This window comes from Leucoraja erinacea, chromosome 8 (genome assembly GCF_028641065.1).
Source record: "Leucoraja erinacea ecotype New England chromosome 8, Leri_hhj_1, whole genome shotgun sequence".
Lineage (NCBI taxonomy): Eukaryota > Metazoa > Chordata > Chondrichthyes > Rajiformes > Rajidae > Leucoraja > Leucoraja erinaceus.
This window is the reverse complement of record NC_073384.1, coordinates 38238784-38256130: the sequence shown is the minus strand read 5'-3', so window position 1 is coordinate 38256130 and position 17347 is coordinate 38238784. Positions and strand designations below refer to the sequence as shown.

At 49.0% G+C, this 17347-nt stretch overlaps 1 protein-coding gene across 2 annotated transcripts in view; it reads right to left on the bottom strand.

The window, feature by feature from the left end:
* The window catches only part of LOC129699581 (ezrin-like), a 51095-nt gene that overhangs the window by 2290 nt on the left and 31458 nt on the right, over positions 1-17347 (bottom strand). The window contains exons 4-11 of one of the 2 annotated variants that reach the window (XM_055639514.1): positions 16431-16705; positions 14687-14770; positions 13149-13295; positions 9726-9822; positions 4742-4905; positions 3220-3350; positions 2328-2488; positions 155-247 (exon numbers count right to left, since the gene is read on the bottom strand). In XM_055639514.1, coding sequence (XP_055495489.1) covers positions 155-247; positions 2328-2488; positions 3220-3350; positions 4742-4905; positions 9726-9822; positions 13149-13295; positions 14687-14770; positions 16431-16705 — 1152 coding nt within the window. The remainder of the gene's footprint in view (positions 1-154; positions 248-2327; positions 2489-3219; positions 3351-4741; positions 4906-9725; positions 9823-13148; positions 13296-14686; positions 14771-16430; positions 16706-17347) is intronic. The other variant, XM_055639515.1, reaches the window with a different exon arrangement.

Here is a 17347-nt window from a genome sequence, read left to right as displayed (position 1 = left end):
AAATTGTAGGGTGGGGGGTGGAGGGAGAAATGGGGGTGTAAAGAGGGAGAAAACGGACGCCATCTTGGAGTACAGGTGGGAGTGAGTGTACACGTGTGCGGGTGTCGCTCAGAGTGCGTGCGTGTCTGTATACGACCTCCCCCTGCGGCCTCACCCGGTGCTGCCATTCGAAGGCCTCCTCCTCCTTCATCCTCCGAGCGTCCTCCAGCTCCTCGATCTTGGCCGTGTACTCGGACAGCTCCGCCGCCTGCCACAGGGGGGCATCGTGAGACCAGCATTGCCCCTGACCCCACCTAGACACTAACCCGGATCTCCTCACCCACCCTCATTACTGGGACCCTCCTCCCACACCCTTCCCTGGCCAACTCCACCCACCAGCCTGCTTGCCACAGGGTTGGGGGGGGGGGAAGAGGACTGTCTGATACCAGCAATGCCCCTCTCCCATACCCCAACAGGACCCCACTCCCAAATCTCCTCCCCACTGCCCCAGGGACCCCTCCCCCCAATTGGGCCCACCCACACACTCAGCTTCGCCAAGCCCCTTCCCTGCAACCTGCCTCCTCCAACCTCCCCCAGGTCTCCTTCCCCCGTCCCCCCCCCCCCCCCCCCCCCCCCACCACTCCCTTCATCTCGAGACCTTGCCCAATATCCCCTCCCCACCTTCCACAATGCCTGGGTATGAACCGCGTGGGTATTCTCCGGGTGCTCCAGTTTCCTCCCACACTGCAAAGATGTACAGGTTTGTAATCTACCTCGATAAAAAATTGTAAATTGTCTCTAGTGTGTAGGATAGAACTAGTGTATGGGTGATCGCTGGTCAGTCCGGACTCGATGGGGCGGAGTGGGGGCTGCACTGCAGCAGCCTCTACCTACAGCCAGTCTGTATTTCAATCTTTTTTTTATTTTTAGTTAGTCTGAAGTTTTGTGTTGGGGGAAACTTTAACTTTTCTATGTGGGGGAGGGGGGCAGGGTAAGGGGGAAACCGTTTCCCAGTCTCTACCTGGCGGGGACGCGACTATTTCTCCGAGTCGCGTCCTCGCCCCCCCACCTCGCGGCCTACCAGCTGGATCGGAGCAGCCTTTCCTGCCGGGGACTGGGCTGCCGGACCAGGGCTGCTACAGCGGCGGAGCGGGCGATGCCTACCTGGGTCGCCGTTTTGAGCTCCGGAGCGTTGGGCCGCTGCTCCAACATTGTGCAGCTCTGGTGCGTGGAGCTTCCAACGCGGGCGGCGCTGAACAACATCGTGGAGTCCTGGGGCGCCTTGCAGAGGGCCTACAGCAGCAGTCTCCACCCGGCGCGGCCTGCGGACTTTGGAAGCCGCCGACTCCGGTAGGAGGGGGCCGACTCTGGTGTCCACGCCGCTGAGGACGTCCCGCAGCCCCGACATCGGACTTGTATCACCCCGGCGAGCGGTCCTGGACATCAGGCCGCCCGTAGCTGCAACTGTGGAGGGCTTGGGGAGGCCCTGACCACGAGGAACAGTGGAGGAAGAGACTGACTTTGGTGCCTTCCCACACAGTGGGAAACTTTGATTCTGCTGTGTGGGGATGTTTTATGTTAAATTCTATAGTGTGTGTTCTTTATACCCTTTCTGGCTTAATCCCTCCCTTCACCACCTCCAGTTTAAATTCCAGTTGGAATATTTTGGAGGACCCAAGAACCAAGAACCAAGATGGGCCAAAGGGCCCGTTTTCCGCACTGTATCTCTAAAGTCTAAAAGTTCAGGTAGATGGACAGGAATGGTTCAGAGGGAAAATGAAACAAAGTGCTGGAGTATCTCAGCAGGTCAGGCAGCATGTCTGGAGGACATGGATAGATGATGTTTTGTGTCGGAACCATTAGAGGGAATATGGGCCAAACGTTGGCAAACAGGACTAGCATAGATAGGGAATCTTGGTCGGCATGGATGTGTTGGGTTGAAGTTCCTGCCTACACTGCATGCCGCAAAGAACAGTATAGATTAGTTTTAGTTATGAGATACAGCATGGAAACAGACCCTTCGGCCCACCCAGTCCGCCCCAACCAGCAATCCCTGCACCCCAACACTACCCTACACACTAGGGACAATTTACAATTTTACCAAAACCAATTAACCTACAAACCTGCACATCTTTGGAATGTGAAAGGAAACTGGAGCACCTGGGGAAAACCCACACGGTTACAGGGAGAAAATACAAACTCTGTACAGACAGCACCCGTAATCAGGATTGAACCCAGGTCTCTGGCGCTGTAAAGCAGCAACTCTACTGCTGTCCACCGGCAGTGTGGGCCGATGGAGGCGAGGACAAGCCGGTGCAGGGTCACTGCCCCTCCAGCGCCCCATTTACCAGCTGTTCCTGGTTCTTCATCTGGTGCTCAGCCTGTCTCTGCAGCTCCTCCTTGGCTTGCAAGGCCTCCAGGCGTTCAATCTCCAGCCTCTCAGCCTCCTCCTGGGCCCTCCGCCGCTCCTCATCCAGCTGTGTGGCTCTCTGCGTCTGTTCAGCCAGGTCTAGGATACAAAACCCAGACACCGTGAGTAACCATCAGCTGCCACCAGCAGACGAGAGACAGTGGGGAAACAGGTCCTCTGGCCCACCAAGCCCACGCTCACCATCGATTTGTAGGAAGTCACTGCAGATGCTGGTTTATACTGTAGACACAGTGCTGGAGTAACTCAGCAGGTATGGCAGCATCTCTGGAGGAAAAGGATGGATGACGTTTCGGGTCGGGACCCTTCTTCAGACTGGAAGTAGGTGGGGGGAGGAAGGAAAAGGCCAGAAACCTTTCACACTAGTTTTATGTTATCCCACTATCCCATCCACTCCCTACACTCAGGGGGCAATTTACAGAAGCCAATTAACCCACAAAGACACACGTCTTTGGAAAGTGGGAGGAAACCCTGGCGATCACAGGGAGAATGTGAACTCTGCACAGACAGCAACCGGTCAGGTTCAAACCCATGTCTCTGGCGCCATAAGGCAGCAACTCTACCAGCTGCGCCACTCTAAACTCTCCTCCCTCCAGAGATAGACACTGGAGTAACTCAGCGAGTCAAGCAGCATCTCTGGAGAACATGGATAGGTGACGTTTAGGGTCGAGACCCTTCTTCAGACATTTGGAGAGGTACATGGACAGGAAAGGTTTAGAGGGATGTGGGCCAAACGCAGGCAGGTGGGACTAGTGCAGAGGTCAGGATGGGCGAGTCGGGCCGAAGGGCCTATTTCCGTGATGTAGACCTACCCTGCTCGGCCTTCTTCGTCTGGACCTCGTAATGTTTCAGCTTCAGCATCAGGTCCCGGGTTTCCCACTCTATCTGTTCCTTCTCCTTCTCCACCGTCTCCCTCTTCAGCTTCTCCTGCTCCAACTGGGCCCTGCACCAGAAGCTTGCCGTTACTAATGCTTCACGGGTGGTGGTTGAAGCAGATGCAGTGGCGTTTTAGAGATTTTCAGATAGGCACACGGATATGCAGGGAATGGAGGGATATGGGGTATATGCAGGCAGATACGAGTTGGTCTTGGCGTCATGTTCAGCACAGACGCCCCATGGCAGGAAGGATGTGGAGGCTTTGGAGAGGGTGCAAGGGAGGTTAGCCACAACAATGCCTGGAGTTTACTTTAGTTTACAATTATGTACCGAGGGACATAGAAACTGTGCTATCCAGTTATGATTACAATCAAGGCATCCTCAGTGTACAGAGGAAATGCTGCTGTTCAAATAAAGATTTAAAAGAGTGGAGGGACTGTAACGAACGACGGCACATCCACTTCTGGGTGCAGTACGCAAAGATACATGGGTTTGCCATCATATTAGGGGGTAGTAAATACAAGGAGAGGTTGTACAGACACCGGAGGTTGTGGGGAGACATGATAGAAGTGTGGAAAAGATAAGATAGACAGTCAGAACATTTATCGCCAGGATGGAAACATTAAATATTGGAGGGCACAGCTTGGAGATGAGAGTGGCAACGTTTAAAGGAGATGAGCGGACAAGTTTGTTTAGTGGGCAGTGAGTGCCTGGAACGTGGTGGTTGAAGCAGATACGATAGCGGTGTTTAAGAGATTTTCAGATAGAGTTGGTCTTGGCATCAAGTTCAGCACAGACATTGTGGGCTGTACTGCATTCTATCGCACCATGTCTGCACCCTGCCACAGACAGAATGACTGCTGGATTTGGTGCCAGTGTGGAGGATGATACTGATGGGTGGGCGAAATGGGCCGAGAAATGGCCGATCTAGTTTAATCCTCGACATGCAAGTTAACGTATGTCAGGAGAATTGATGACGCTAGAACACGCACCATGAACGGCAGGGACAGCGGAACCTCGGATTACAGTTCAAATAGGTTTGAGGAGCAAGGGGATAGATTTAAATAGGAATCTGCGGGGCAACATTTTCACTCAGAGGGTGGAGGGTTTTATGGAACGAGGAGCCGGTGGAGGTGTTGAGGCAGGTACTATAATGCAAGTTCATAAGTCATGGGAGCAGAAGGAGGCAATTCGGCCCATCAAGTCTACTCCGCCATTCAATCATGGCTGATCTAACTCTCCCTCTCAACCCCATTCTCCTGCCTTGTCCCCATAATCCTTTGCATAGTTGCTAATCAACAACATTTAAAAGACACTTGGAACGGTACATGGATAGGACAGGTTTAGAGGGATATGGGCCAGGCGTTGGCAGGGGGCGACGAGTGTAGATGGGGCATGTTGGTCGGCAAGGGCAAGATGGGCCGAAGGGCCTGTATGACTCCGTGACTCGGTCCCTACCTCTCCAGCTGCCGCTTGTGCTTCTCCTCCCGAGCCTGTGCCTTCATCTGCTGCACCTCAATGGTGTCGGGCTTCCGTCTCCTCATGTACAGCTCGTGGTTGCCCATGCACAGCTGCAAGATGCGCTTGTTTATCCGCAGCCGCGGTGCATAGAAGACAAAGTCCTGAGGGGGAGAGATGGGGGGAAGAAAGAAAGGAAGAAAGAGAGAGAGAGAGAGACGTCAGGCGTGGGCTGTTCACGGCGCTCAGTGCAAGGATCAGCTTAGACACGGGGTCTCTTCACCCCAGAGCGGCAGATCACTCTCGACACGGACCCCAACCCCTCAAACTCCCACACAACATTCCAGCCCCTCCACAGAAAGGGTCCCTGTACCTGGAAGAGACCAGAGGGAGAGAAAGGTGGAAGAGAGAGGGCAGCGCTGGAAGAGAGAGGGCAGCGCTGGAAGAGAGAGGGCAGCGCTGGAAGAGAGAGGGCAGCGCTGGAAGAGAGAGGGCAGCGCTGGAAGAGAGAGGGCAGCGCTGGAAGAGAGAGGGCAGCGCTGGAAGAGAGAGGGCAGCGCTGGAAGAGAGAGGGCGGTTGTTGAAGAGAAAGGGCGGTGGCGGGAGAGAGAGGGAAGGTGAAGTGGGAGGGAAGAGTTTGGGAAGGTGGACGAGGGAGAGAGAGAGACGGAGAGAGAGAGAGAGAGAGAGAGAGAGAGAGAGAGAGAGAGAGAGAGAGAGAGAGAGAGAGATAGAGATAGAGCGAGTATGGAAGAGGGCAGGAGAGAGGCATGAAGGAGAAGGTTTTCCATCACCAGTACCACTCGGAAGCAGTGGGAACGGAGCTAAAATTTGGACATGGACGAGAAAGAAACGCGAGTGAACTTTGAAGTTTATTCATGCAGCCTTTGCGCTGTCTTGAAGGGACCCTTCTGCGCTGATGCTGCATCAACTGCAGTGTGCTGACACACAGGCCCATAGTGAGTGCCCAGTGTAGCAGCCCCGGGGATGGTGGTTACTGCAGACTGGACACAGCGACAGGAAGCAACGTCACTGACTCACTTTAGCTGTCACAACCTGTCACACACGGAAGTGAAGTGGTTACCGTCTCAGGTTTCAGCTGGAGCCACAGTAAAGGGAGCTGGCATTGTGCGATTGTGGGGGGGGGGGGGGGGGGGGGGGGGGAGAGATACATGTTCCAGGGCTGCTCCTTAATGTTCAACACTTACTTTAATATCAATTATTATTTAAACTTCCTGTCAGCAGATTTAAAGGGAATCCTACTAATTTCATTTACATTTTCTGCAAATATAACTATATACTTTTTCGATTTTTTGCAAACTTGTTTTCAAAATTGAAAATGGTGTTACCAGCACAGTTCCTCAGAGAGAGGTTGGAAAGGCTGCGACATTTTTCTTTGAGCGCAGGAGGGTGAAGGGTGACCTGATTGAGATGTCCAAAATCTGGAGCAGCATGGATAAAGTGAACCTGTTATCCCCAGGGTGGAGGCTTTCAGGACGTAGGGCCGGTAAGCAGACCAGCAGCGGGAGGGAGCGCACTGCCTCGATGGTGGAGTGGGCCGCTGGAGGCAAACAGCGCAGGGCCCGGTTCACCTGGGGCACAAAGACGTGGACCGGATGCAGCCTGCAGCGGTGGAGCAGTGACGGAGGACACCATGGCTACGTTTGGCCAGGCCGAACCTGCAACGTTGCCGGGACAACAAGCTTTCATGGTCAGGTGAAGTACAAACTGGGACATGAAAATGGCACCAAAACTGGCGACTAAATACTTTCTCAGTGTACTACTGCTATACACTTGTACTGTATCTGAGACACTTAACTAAGATGTATCCAAGTGCTCATGTATAGTGATACTTGTACTGATCTGTACACAGAATGGATCTCACTGTACCTCAGTACATGTGACAAAGTACCACTGGCATAGGCTCAAGGCAGGGAGGGAGAGATTTAAGATGGACCTCACAGGCAACGCATTCACTCAGAGGGGAGTCCGTACCTGGAATGAGCTGCCAGAGGAAGCTGTAGAAGTGGATGCGAGCAAGACTTTCAAGACAGAAAATACATAAAATGCTGGAGTAACTCAGCAGGTCAGGCAGCATCTCTAGAGAAAAGGAATGGCTGACATTTGGGTCAAGACCCTTCTTCAGACTGAGAGCCAGGGGAGAGGGAAACTGGAGGGATGTAAAGGTTCAGAAAAAAATCAGAGCCAGCACCGATGATCAAGAGGGTGGAACCAACATATCACCCATCTGTTTTCTCCAGAGATGCTGCCCGACCCACGGGATTACGCCAGCATTTTGTGGCTATCTTTGGTGTAAACCAGCATCTGCAGTTCCTTCCTACACAATTTCAAGACAAGATATGTGGATTTGAAGGAATTAGAGGGTTACAAACCAAATGCAGGCAAAAAGGGACTAGCCTAGTTGGCTAGCTTGGTCGGCATGGACAAGGTGGGCCAGAAGGCCCGTTTCTGTGCCTTACGACACTGGGATGAGGAGAGGAGGAGAGACTGAACACACTTTAGTTATAAACTGACCTGTTAAAAGTGAAAGGAAATGAACACAGAAGAAGAAGGTTTAGTGGGGAAGGGAGTGTGAGGCCCTGCCCTACAATATGAAAACAAGGAACTGCAGATGCCGGATTGCACAAAAGGAGCGGCACGGTTGTGCAGCGGTAGAGTTGCTGCCTACAGTGCCAGAGATCCAGGTTCGATTCCGACTACAGATGCTGTCTGTATGGAGTTTACACGTTCTCCCTGTGGCCAGAGGAGGGAGCTGAGGCAGATACTATCACAGTATTTAAAAAACACTAAGAGTCATAGAGTGTGGAAATAGGCTCTTCAGCCCAACTTGCCCACGCCAACCACCCTGCCCCATCTACACTAGTCCCACCTGCCTGCGTTTGGCCCATATCCTTCTAAACATTTACTATCCATGTAACTGTCTAAATGTTTCTGAATCGTTGCAATAGTGCCTGCCTCAACTACCTCCTCTGGCAGCTCGTTCCATACATCCACCACTATGTGTAACAAAGTTACCCGCATGTTCCTATTAAATCTTCTCCCCCCCCCACAAACCTCTGGTCCTCCGGTTCTCGATTCCCTACAGTGGGCAACATGGCCAGGTACATTGATAGGAAGGGTTTAGAGCGATTCGCGTCCAACGCAGGCAAATGGAACTTGCTTAGACGGGTCATCGTGGTCGGCAGGGACGGGATGGGCTGAAGGGCCTGTTTCCGTGTTGTATGACTATGACAGGCATCAACAAGGGTTGCAATACCGAGCTAGTCATAGTCCCACAGCACGGAACCCCCCCCCAGGCCCAACTCGTCCAAGCCGACCAAGATGTCCCATCTAGGCGAGAACCATTCGGCCATATTCGGCCCACATCCCACTAAACCTTTCCTACCATTGTCATGCCCAAGGGCAAAGAGAAAACAAAAGAACAACGCTCAGTTGACACTAAAATGCCAATACTATTAAATGTAAATTAAATAATCGATTTGAGGATCCATGTAAACATATAACCATATAACAATTACAGCACGGAAACAGGCCATCTCGACCCTTCTAGTCCGTGCCGAACACGTATTCTCCCCTAGTCCCATACACCTGCGTTCAGACCATAACCCTCCATACCTTTCGCGTCCATATAACTATCCAATTTATTTTTAAATGATAAAAATGAACCTGCCTCCACCACCTTCACTGGAAGCTCATTCCACACAGCCACCACTCTCTGAGTAAAGAAGTTCCCCCTCATATTACCCCTAAACTTCTGTCCCTTAATTCTCAAGTCATGTCCCCTTGTTTGAATCTTCCCTACTCTCAGTGGGAAAAGCATATCAGATTCAGATTCAGATTCAATTTTAATTGTCATTGTCAGTGTACAGTACAGAGACAACGAAATGCATTTAGCATCTCCCTTGAAGAACGACATAGCAAACGATTTGAATAAATCCACGTCATCCACGTCAACTCTGTCTATCCCTCTCATCATTTTAAAGACCTCTATCAAGTCCCCCCCCTTAACCTTCTGTGCTCCAAAGAATAAAGCCCTAACTTGTTCAACCTTTCTCTGTAACTTAGTTGCTGAAACCCAGGCAACATTCTAGTAAATCTCCTCTGTACTCTCTCTATTTTGTTGACATCCTTCCTATAATTAGGCGACCAAAATTGTACACCATATTTCAAAATTGGCCTCACCAATGCCTTGTACAATTTTAACATTACATCCCAACTTCTATACTCAATGCTCTGATTTATAAAGGCCAGCACACCAAAAGCTTTCTTTACCACCCTATCTACATGAGATTCCACTTTCAGGGAACTGTGCACAGTTATTCCCAGATCCTTCTGTTCACCTGCATTCTTCAATTCTCTACCATTTACCATGTACGTCCTATTTTGATTTGTCCTGCCAAGATGTAGCACCTCACACTTATCAGCATTAAACTCCATCTGCCATCTTTAAGCCTACTTTTCCAACAGGCATAAATCTCTCTGTAGACTTTGAAAATCTACTTCATTATCCACAGGCACAACTTACTAATCCAATTTACCACACCATCATCCAGATCATTGATGTACATGACAAACAACAGTGGACCCAACACAGATCCCTGTGGCACCCCACTAGTCACTGGCCTCCAACCTGACAAGAACCATTATTACTCTCTGGCATCTCCCATTCAGCCACTGTTGAATCCATCTTGCTACTCCTCCATTAATCCCCAACCATTGAACCTTCTTAACCAACCTTCCGTGAGGAACCTTGTCAAAGGCCTTACTGAAGTCCATGTATACAACATCCACCTGCTTTACCCCCATCAATTTCCCGAGTAACCTCTTCAAAAAATTCAAGAAGATTAGTCAAACATGACCTTCCTGGCACAAATCCATATTGACTGTTTTTTGTTCCATGTTTTTTTATTCTCTCCGAAATGTAACACTCTCCGTAAGCCAACCCCAGGGAGAACAGACTTACAGGAGCCTTCTTGTCGATGGGTTTGATGACAAACTTCTTGTCGTTGAAAGAAATGTTACGGATTTCGCTCCAAGGGAAACCAATCTTGGGAGTGAGTCTACGATTGAAAGAGAGAATACGGTAACTGTCACCAATGCAAAAAACCACAGTGCAGGTGTTGAAATTGGCAAAAAGAAAAGGCACAAGAATGCTGGAAACACTCAGTGTCAGACAGCACCTGTGGAGCGAGAATTAGAGTCAGCATTTCAGGACAAGAGTCAAGAGAGTTTAAGAATCAACTGTACCAACAACGGAAGAATGAAATACTTACGTGCAGCAGCATAACAGACCTGAAATCACAGTACAGGCATCTCGCATTTTACACAGGGGTTACGTACTGGAGAAACAGCCCGTAAATCTAAAAGCACGAAAAGTAAACATATGCCAGGGTGGCAAATCTGTGGAACTCATTGCCACAGACGGCTGTGAAGGCCAGGACTGAGTTTTTGTTTTTTTTAAAGTGGAGATTGACAGGTTCTTGATTAGTAAGGGCGTCAAAGGTTACAGGGAGAAGGCAGGAGAATGGGGGTGAGTGTGAAAGATAGATCAGCCATGACTGAATGGCGGAGTAGACTCGATGGGCCATATGGCCTAATGCTACTCCTATTTCTTATTATCTGCACACAACTACACTGCTACATGGTGCCAGGCTTAAATTTGAGCACTTTACTCCGAAAATAGGAGCGTGTGAATGGTACTTCGGTAGTAATTAAATGAGCATGTTATTATAAAAAAACGCATTAATCAAGCAAGGTGCCTATGCACACACTATATAAAATAATCAAATTCAGTAAATTAAAAACCACAATACTTGTGCAAAAAACAGCTTAGTACAACCAAAGACAGTCCATATAAGTTTATAGTTGATGTTAGTGATGTGCAGTTGTCTAGAGCCCAATGGTTGATGGCAAGAAGCTGTTCTCGAACAATTACTTTTTCATCGGAAATGGCCGAATGAGTTGTGGTGCAAGTAGATACGGTGAAGGCAGCATTCGGGTTGCCAGCTTTCATCAGCAAGAGCAGAAAGAAGAAGAGAGGGGAGGTCAGGGTACAAATTTATAAAATGTGTGTTATACCGATCCCAAACACTGGATTTCCCAATTTTGCATTGCCTTTGTAATCCATTATTGTTTGTTATTGTTTAGTTTATTATTTTAAAAAACATTAAGGATAGGTACATGGATAAGACAGGTTTAGAGGGGTATGGGCCAAACACTGGGAAGTGGGACTAGCGTTAATGGGGCATGTTGGTCGGTGTTAGCAAGTTGGGTCGATTGGCCTGTTTCCACACCGCATATAACTCTAAAGCTTTCATCGTGACTCGATCCAGCAGCAGCAGCAAAGTAAAAGGGTTAAACCACTCAGCTTGCAGCTTGAAAAACCAGTCCATAAGGCTATGGTTACTTCAGGAGATACTTATTCAGTCAAAGTACAATCTCTGCATTCATTCACAGCTGCCACACCCTTCGCCAGATGCCTAAAATGTTACGAAAACCAGCTATAGCTGCTCTATGTATAATGTTATCCGGTCAATACCATTTCGGCAACTCAAATGCCCAGGAACAAAGGAAGCTGCAGAGAGTGTTGGACATTGCCCGGTCCATCATAAGTACTGACCTCCCCAACCATCAAAGGAATCCTGCTATAGGAAAGGCTATAAGCTGGAAGGACTGCAGAGAAGATTTACCAGGATGTTGCCAGAACTCGCGGGCCTGAACAATAGAGAGAGATTTGGCAGGCTCGGACTTTATTCCTTGGAGAACAGGAAGCTGAGAGATAATAATATAGTGGTATATAAGATCATGAGGAGAATAGATAGGGTAGATGCACAGTCTTTTACCCAGAGTAGGAAAATCAAGACCCAGAGGACATAGGATTAAGGTGAGAGGGGAAAGATTGAATAGGAACCTGAGGGGCAACTTTTTCCACACAGAGAATGGTGTGTATATGGAACGAGCTGCTATAGGAGGCGGGTACTGTAGCAACATTTAAAAGACATTTGGACAGATACATGGATAGTTTCGTTTATTGTCACGTGTACAGAGGTACAGTGGAAAACTTTTGTTGCGTGCCAACCAGTCAGCGAAAAGACAATACATTATTACATTTGAGCGATTCACGGTGTACAGTTGTTACATCGGGAAGGTTTAGAGGGATATGGGCCAAACACAAGCAGGTGGGACAAGTGTAGATGGAGCATCTTGGTCAGCATGGGCAAGTTGTGTCAAAGGGCCTGTTTCTGTGCCGTATGACTCTATCTACGGGAGGTACTGCCTGAAAAAGGCAGCTAATATCAGAAGACACACCACCTTGGCCACACTCTCACCACACCACTATCATCGGGAAGGTGGTACAGGAGACTGAGAACCCCGACCTCCATGTTCAAGAACAGCTTCTTCCCACCAATGATCAGACTCCTGAACAATGGCAGCCACAACCTCAGCAACTATGATATTCTACGGACTTGGTTGCACCACACTTGGATTTTGCACGGTTATGGTTTGGTTAGCTTGCATTACTGATTATTAATCCAATGTATTACTGATTATGTTTAGTTTATTGTCACATGTACCAAGGTACAATGGAATTTGTTTTTGCTGCATGCTAACCAGTCAGCGGAAAGACTGTACATGAATGTAGTTTCTGTTTCGTTTATCACGAATTCCAAAGCAGTGAAAAGCTTTTTTGTTGCGTGCTATCCAGTTAGCGGAAAGACTATACATAATTACAAGCAAGCCACCCAGACTGTACAGATACAGAATAAAGGGAATAGCGTTCAGTGTATGATAAAGTCAGATTAAAGATAGTCCGAGGGTCTCCAATGAGGTAGATGGGAGGTCAGGACTGCTCTCTAGTTGGTGATAGGATGGTTCCATTGCCTGATAACAGCTGGGAAGAAAGGGTCATGCATCTAGAGCTACTGTATGTGTTGTATATCTGTTTGTGTATTATCGTGTTAATGGGCCAGCAGGCTGCAATTAATAATTTTGTCGATCCGTTAACGGTGGTGCAGCGGTAGATTTGCTGCCTTGGACCCCGGTTTGATCATGACCACATGTGCTATCAGAGTTTGTACAGTATGTTCTCCCCGTGACCTGCATGGGTTTTCTCCGAGTGCTTTGGTTTCCTCCCACACTCCAAAGGCGTACAGTTTTGTTATGGTTCATTGCCTTGGTAAAATTATAAATTGTCCCTAGTGTGTGGGACAGTATTAGTATGTGGGGATCGCTGGTTGGCGTGGAATCGGTGGGCCAAAGGGCGTGTTCTTGCATTGTATCTCTAAACTACACCAACCTGAACTCATGATACAGTAATTGAACGCTCTTGACATTACATCGTTCCAAATGGACAAACGGTGCAGTGAAGGGAAATTAGATCACTTACTTGTCATTTTGCTCATAGATATTGAGACCCAAGGCATCGACTCCCAGCCAAAGGTCTGTCCCCTTCTTATTTTTAATTTCAAAATAATTGACGCCATACATCTCCAGATCCTGGGCGATCTTCAGGTACTCAATCATTGCATCCTCTCTGGGAAAGAGACACCGGGTTTAAAAGCAAACTCATAGACACACAATACAGGAGAAGTGCCCAGGAATCTGGCACAGAGGGGGTGTTACAGGGGAATAAGATTAAGGGGGGGGGGGGGGTGAAGGGAAATTGGTGGGATTCTCTGGGAGCAGTAGTCTCAATGCGCCCAATAGACTCTCATGTGGTACGGAGACATGGAAATGAGACATGGAATTGATCCCAACGTCCCACATCCCAAAGTCGTGAGCAGTTGGCAGATGTATTGGCCGCAGGTGATCCTGATGTGTGGGTGATACAAAGAATGTGTGGAGAATAGGTTACTGAAAACCAGAGGAAAAAATTGCAATCGGCATTAATGGTCAGTTGTGGTGTAGGGAAACAGAGAGGGAAATGTGAGAGAGGGAAATGTGAGAGGGGGAGGGAATAGGGGGAGTGGTGGGGCCTTGGTGGCGGTGGGGCCTCGCGATCGACCCGTGATCAGCGGTCAATGAGCATGAGGGGCGGAGGAGGGGAAGACAATGGGGACTTTGTTGTGTTGCAGACCCATTTCCCTCCGGGAATGAATAAAGTAAAGGGACGGAAAAATAAAAAAAGAGATAGTGCGAGTAGCCTAATGTTAGGGAATTCAGCATTGAGCCTAACAAGCTGCAACATGCCCTGCAGAGGGTGCATTGTTGCTCCTTATATTTGTGTGGGACCTTGTTGTAACAGGGTGGAGCAAAGCAGCTCAGAGAGAGCACAGTTGTGCAGCTGGTAGTGCCGCTGCCTCACAATGCCAGTCACTCACGTGAGACGTGATGTTAAGTGGCCTCTGTAACTGCCCCAGTGTGTCGGGTGTGAGCTAGAATGTGGTGCGGGCGGGTGGAGGGAATGTGGAGGGGGAATAGGTAACAAGGAAATGTGGTTGTGCTGAGGGCTGCCATGGGCTCGATGGGCCGAATAGTCTCCTAAGCCATTCGAGAATATAAGATAGATACAAAAAGCTGGAGAAACGCAGCGGGTTAGGCAGCATCCCTGGAGAAAAGGAATAGGTAATGTTTTGGGCCGAGACCCTTCAGACTGAGTCAGGGGAAAGGGAAATGAGAGATACAGAGGGTAATATAGAGATATAGAACAAATACATGAAAGATATGCTAAAAATAACGATGAACAATTAAAGGTGGAGCCCACAATGGTCCATTGCTGGCTGTGGGCCTGGTGATAACGAGTTATACAGACAGGACGACAGTGAATCTAGTACGACAATTAGAGTGGGGGAGGAACGGAGAGACAGGGGATGCAAGGGATCTGGATGTGATTTTTCTCCAGAGGGCCAGGATGTGCACGCCTCCCACTTAGGGATACACGATGCCGATTGATCAAACCGATGCGCGCAGTCCGTGCAAACTCACTTCAACATCCCGCGGTGTTCCTCGTGCCAGATTTGGATCCTCTCCTCCCACTGCTCCCGGCTGAATTTGTGCTGCCCAACCACACTGCAGGGATAGAGGACACATCTCACAATCAGCATCAGCCAGAAGCGGCATCAGACAACTCAACCACAGGTGCACTAGAAGTGTGAAAATGCAGAGTTTCTTCCCAGCTGTTATCAGCCGGTCTCTCACCAGCTAGAGAGTGGTCCTGACCTCCCATCTACCTCATTGGAGGCCCTTGGACTATCTTTAATCGGACTTTACTGGATTTTGTCTTGCACTAAACATTATTTCCTTTATCCTTTAACTGCACACCGTGGGCGGCTTGATTGTAATCAAGTACAGTCTTTTCGCTACTTTTCACCCCAGCGGTATGCACATTGACTTCTCCAACTTCAGATAGCCCTTGCTTTCTCTCTCCATCCCCTCCCCCTTCCCAGTTCTCCCGCTAGTCTTACTGTCACTGCCTACTTTCTATCTTTGTCCCGCCCCCCCCTCCTCCCCCGACACCAGTCTGGAGAAGGGTCTCGACCTGAAACGTCACTCATTCCTTCTCTCCATAGATGCTGCCTCATCCGGCATTTTGTGTCTACCTACAGTCTTTTCGCCGACTGGATAGCACGTTAAAAAAAAGCTTTTTACTCTACCTCGGTGCACGTGACAATAAACTGAAACTAAATCTACTCTAAACCTAAATCTAAACTTACACTGACACTACCCGGGTAAGCCCCATTTGTTCTCAGGGGGAGGGGGTAAACCACAGCCGGTAAATCCAACAGTGCCAGTGAGGCCTGCAGTGTCAGTGAGGCCTGGAGCAGAGTAAAGGAGTGGAGTGCGAGTTGAATGTTATTCTTTCATTACATAACCGAGCGGTATGAGCAATGTGCAGCTCTGTGTTGAAAAACCGCACCTTACCAGCTACAAGCCGGACACCAGCCCTTGTGTAGAAACAAAGAACTGTAGATGCTGGTTTATACCAAATATAGACACAAAGTGCTGGAGTAACACAGCGGGTCAGGCAGTATCTCTGGAGAAAAAAGATGGGTGATGTTACGGGTCGGGACCCTTCAGACTGCCGATACGGCACCCATCCTTTTTCTGCAGAGATGTTGCCTGACCCGCTGAGTTGCTCCAGCACTTTGTGTCCATCTTGGGCACAAACCCTTCCCTGCTTTCCACAAAACAGGAGAATCTATAAATAGGAGGGGGCAGGAAAAAAGGGGTTGTTAATATAAGCCACAAAGCCAGATGTCTGGCCCTGGGATGTAAAGGAGCTACCAGCCTCACAAAAGATCAGCTGCAAAGTTGGTCACTGGGTGGACATCCTCAGGAATAGATTGGGTAGATACAATGTCTTCCCAGATTCCCCAGAGTAAGGGAATCGAGAACCAGAGGGCATAAGTTTAAGGTAAGGATGGAAAGATTTAATTGGATTTTATAATTGCCTGAGAGGCAGCTTTTTTTTTTTTTAAACACAAAGGGTGGGTGTGTGGAATGAGCTGCCAGGAGATAGTTGAGGCAGGTACTATCATAACGTTTAAGAAACATTTGGACAGGTACACGGATAGGATAGGTTTAGGGGGGGTATAAAGGCAAGCAGGTGGGACATGTGGGCAAATTGGGCAAATTGAATTCCTTTATTGTCATTGAATTCCTTATTCAAATTGGGCTGACGGGCCTGTGTCAAGACTTGACTTTAAGATCCTAGGGCCTTCCCACCTACCGCTGCGGGAGCAAACGATCGGAGGTGAGGTAGCCAGCCTTGTGCGCGTCATTGCTGAAGTCACCAAACTTAGCCTGCACGGCGTAGGAGGCCAGGAGCACGGCAGTTTCTGGGGGACAGTAGATCTCGTCAGACAGGATGTTCTCCTTGACCTGGAGGAAGAAGAGCTTCTGGGTGATCTCCTGGATCAGCTCCTCCGACACGTCCTCGGGGAAGAACTTGGCACGGAACTTGAACTGGACCGGGTTTTCCTTCTTCAAGTCCTGCTGGGAGACCTGGCAGAAAAACACCTCTGGTCAGTCCACAACTAAACAGCAGCCCTTCAAACACATGTTCAACAAGGGGGCAAACCTCAGCATCGAGTACAAGAGTCAGGATATCATGTTGCAGCTTTATAGGTGGAGTTTGTTTTACGATGTATGTTCAGCCCTTGGTCAGAGCATCCTGCAGACTAACACCCTTGTTTAGTTTAAAGGCAGAGGAATCGATACAGAAACTCCAGGGCAGTCGGAAGTGGGGCCTTCACCCAGGCAACTGGTGATTAAAGCATGGAACTATAAATAAAAGTCAGTGTTTGTTAAAGGTGCAGTGTGTTTAACTACTTAAGTAGGTGCCTTGGCAGTTTGTGAAACTAATGTGTTCTCTCAAAAGGGTGGCACAGTAGTAGAGTTGCTGCCTTGAAGTGCCAGAGACCTGGGTTCAATCATGACAACGGGTGCTGTCTGTACAGAGTTTGTACGTTTTCCCTGTGACCCGCTGGGCTTTCTACAGGTGCTCCGATTTCCTCCCACACTCCAATGATGTACAGCTTTATAGGTTAATTGGCTTTTGGACAGGTACATGGATAGGAAAGGTTTAGAGGGATATGGGACAAATGCGGTCAGGTGGGACTAGTGCAGATGGGACATCTTGGTCGG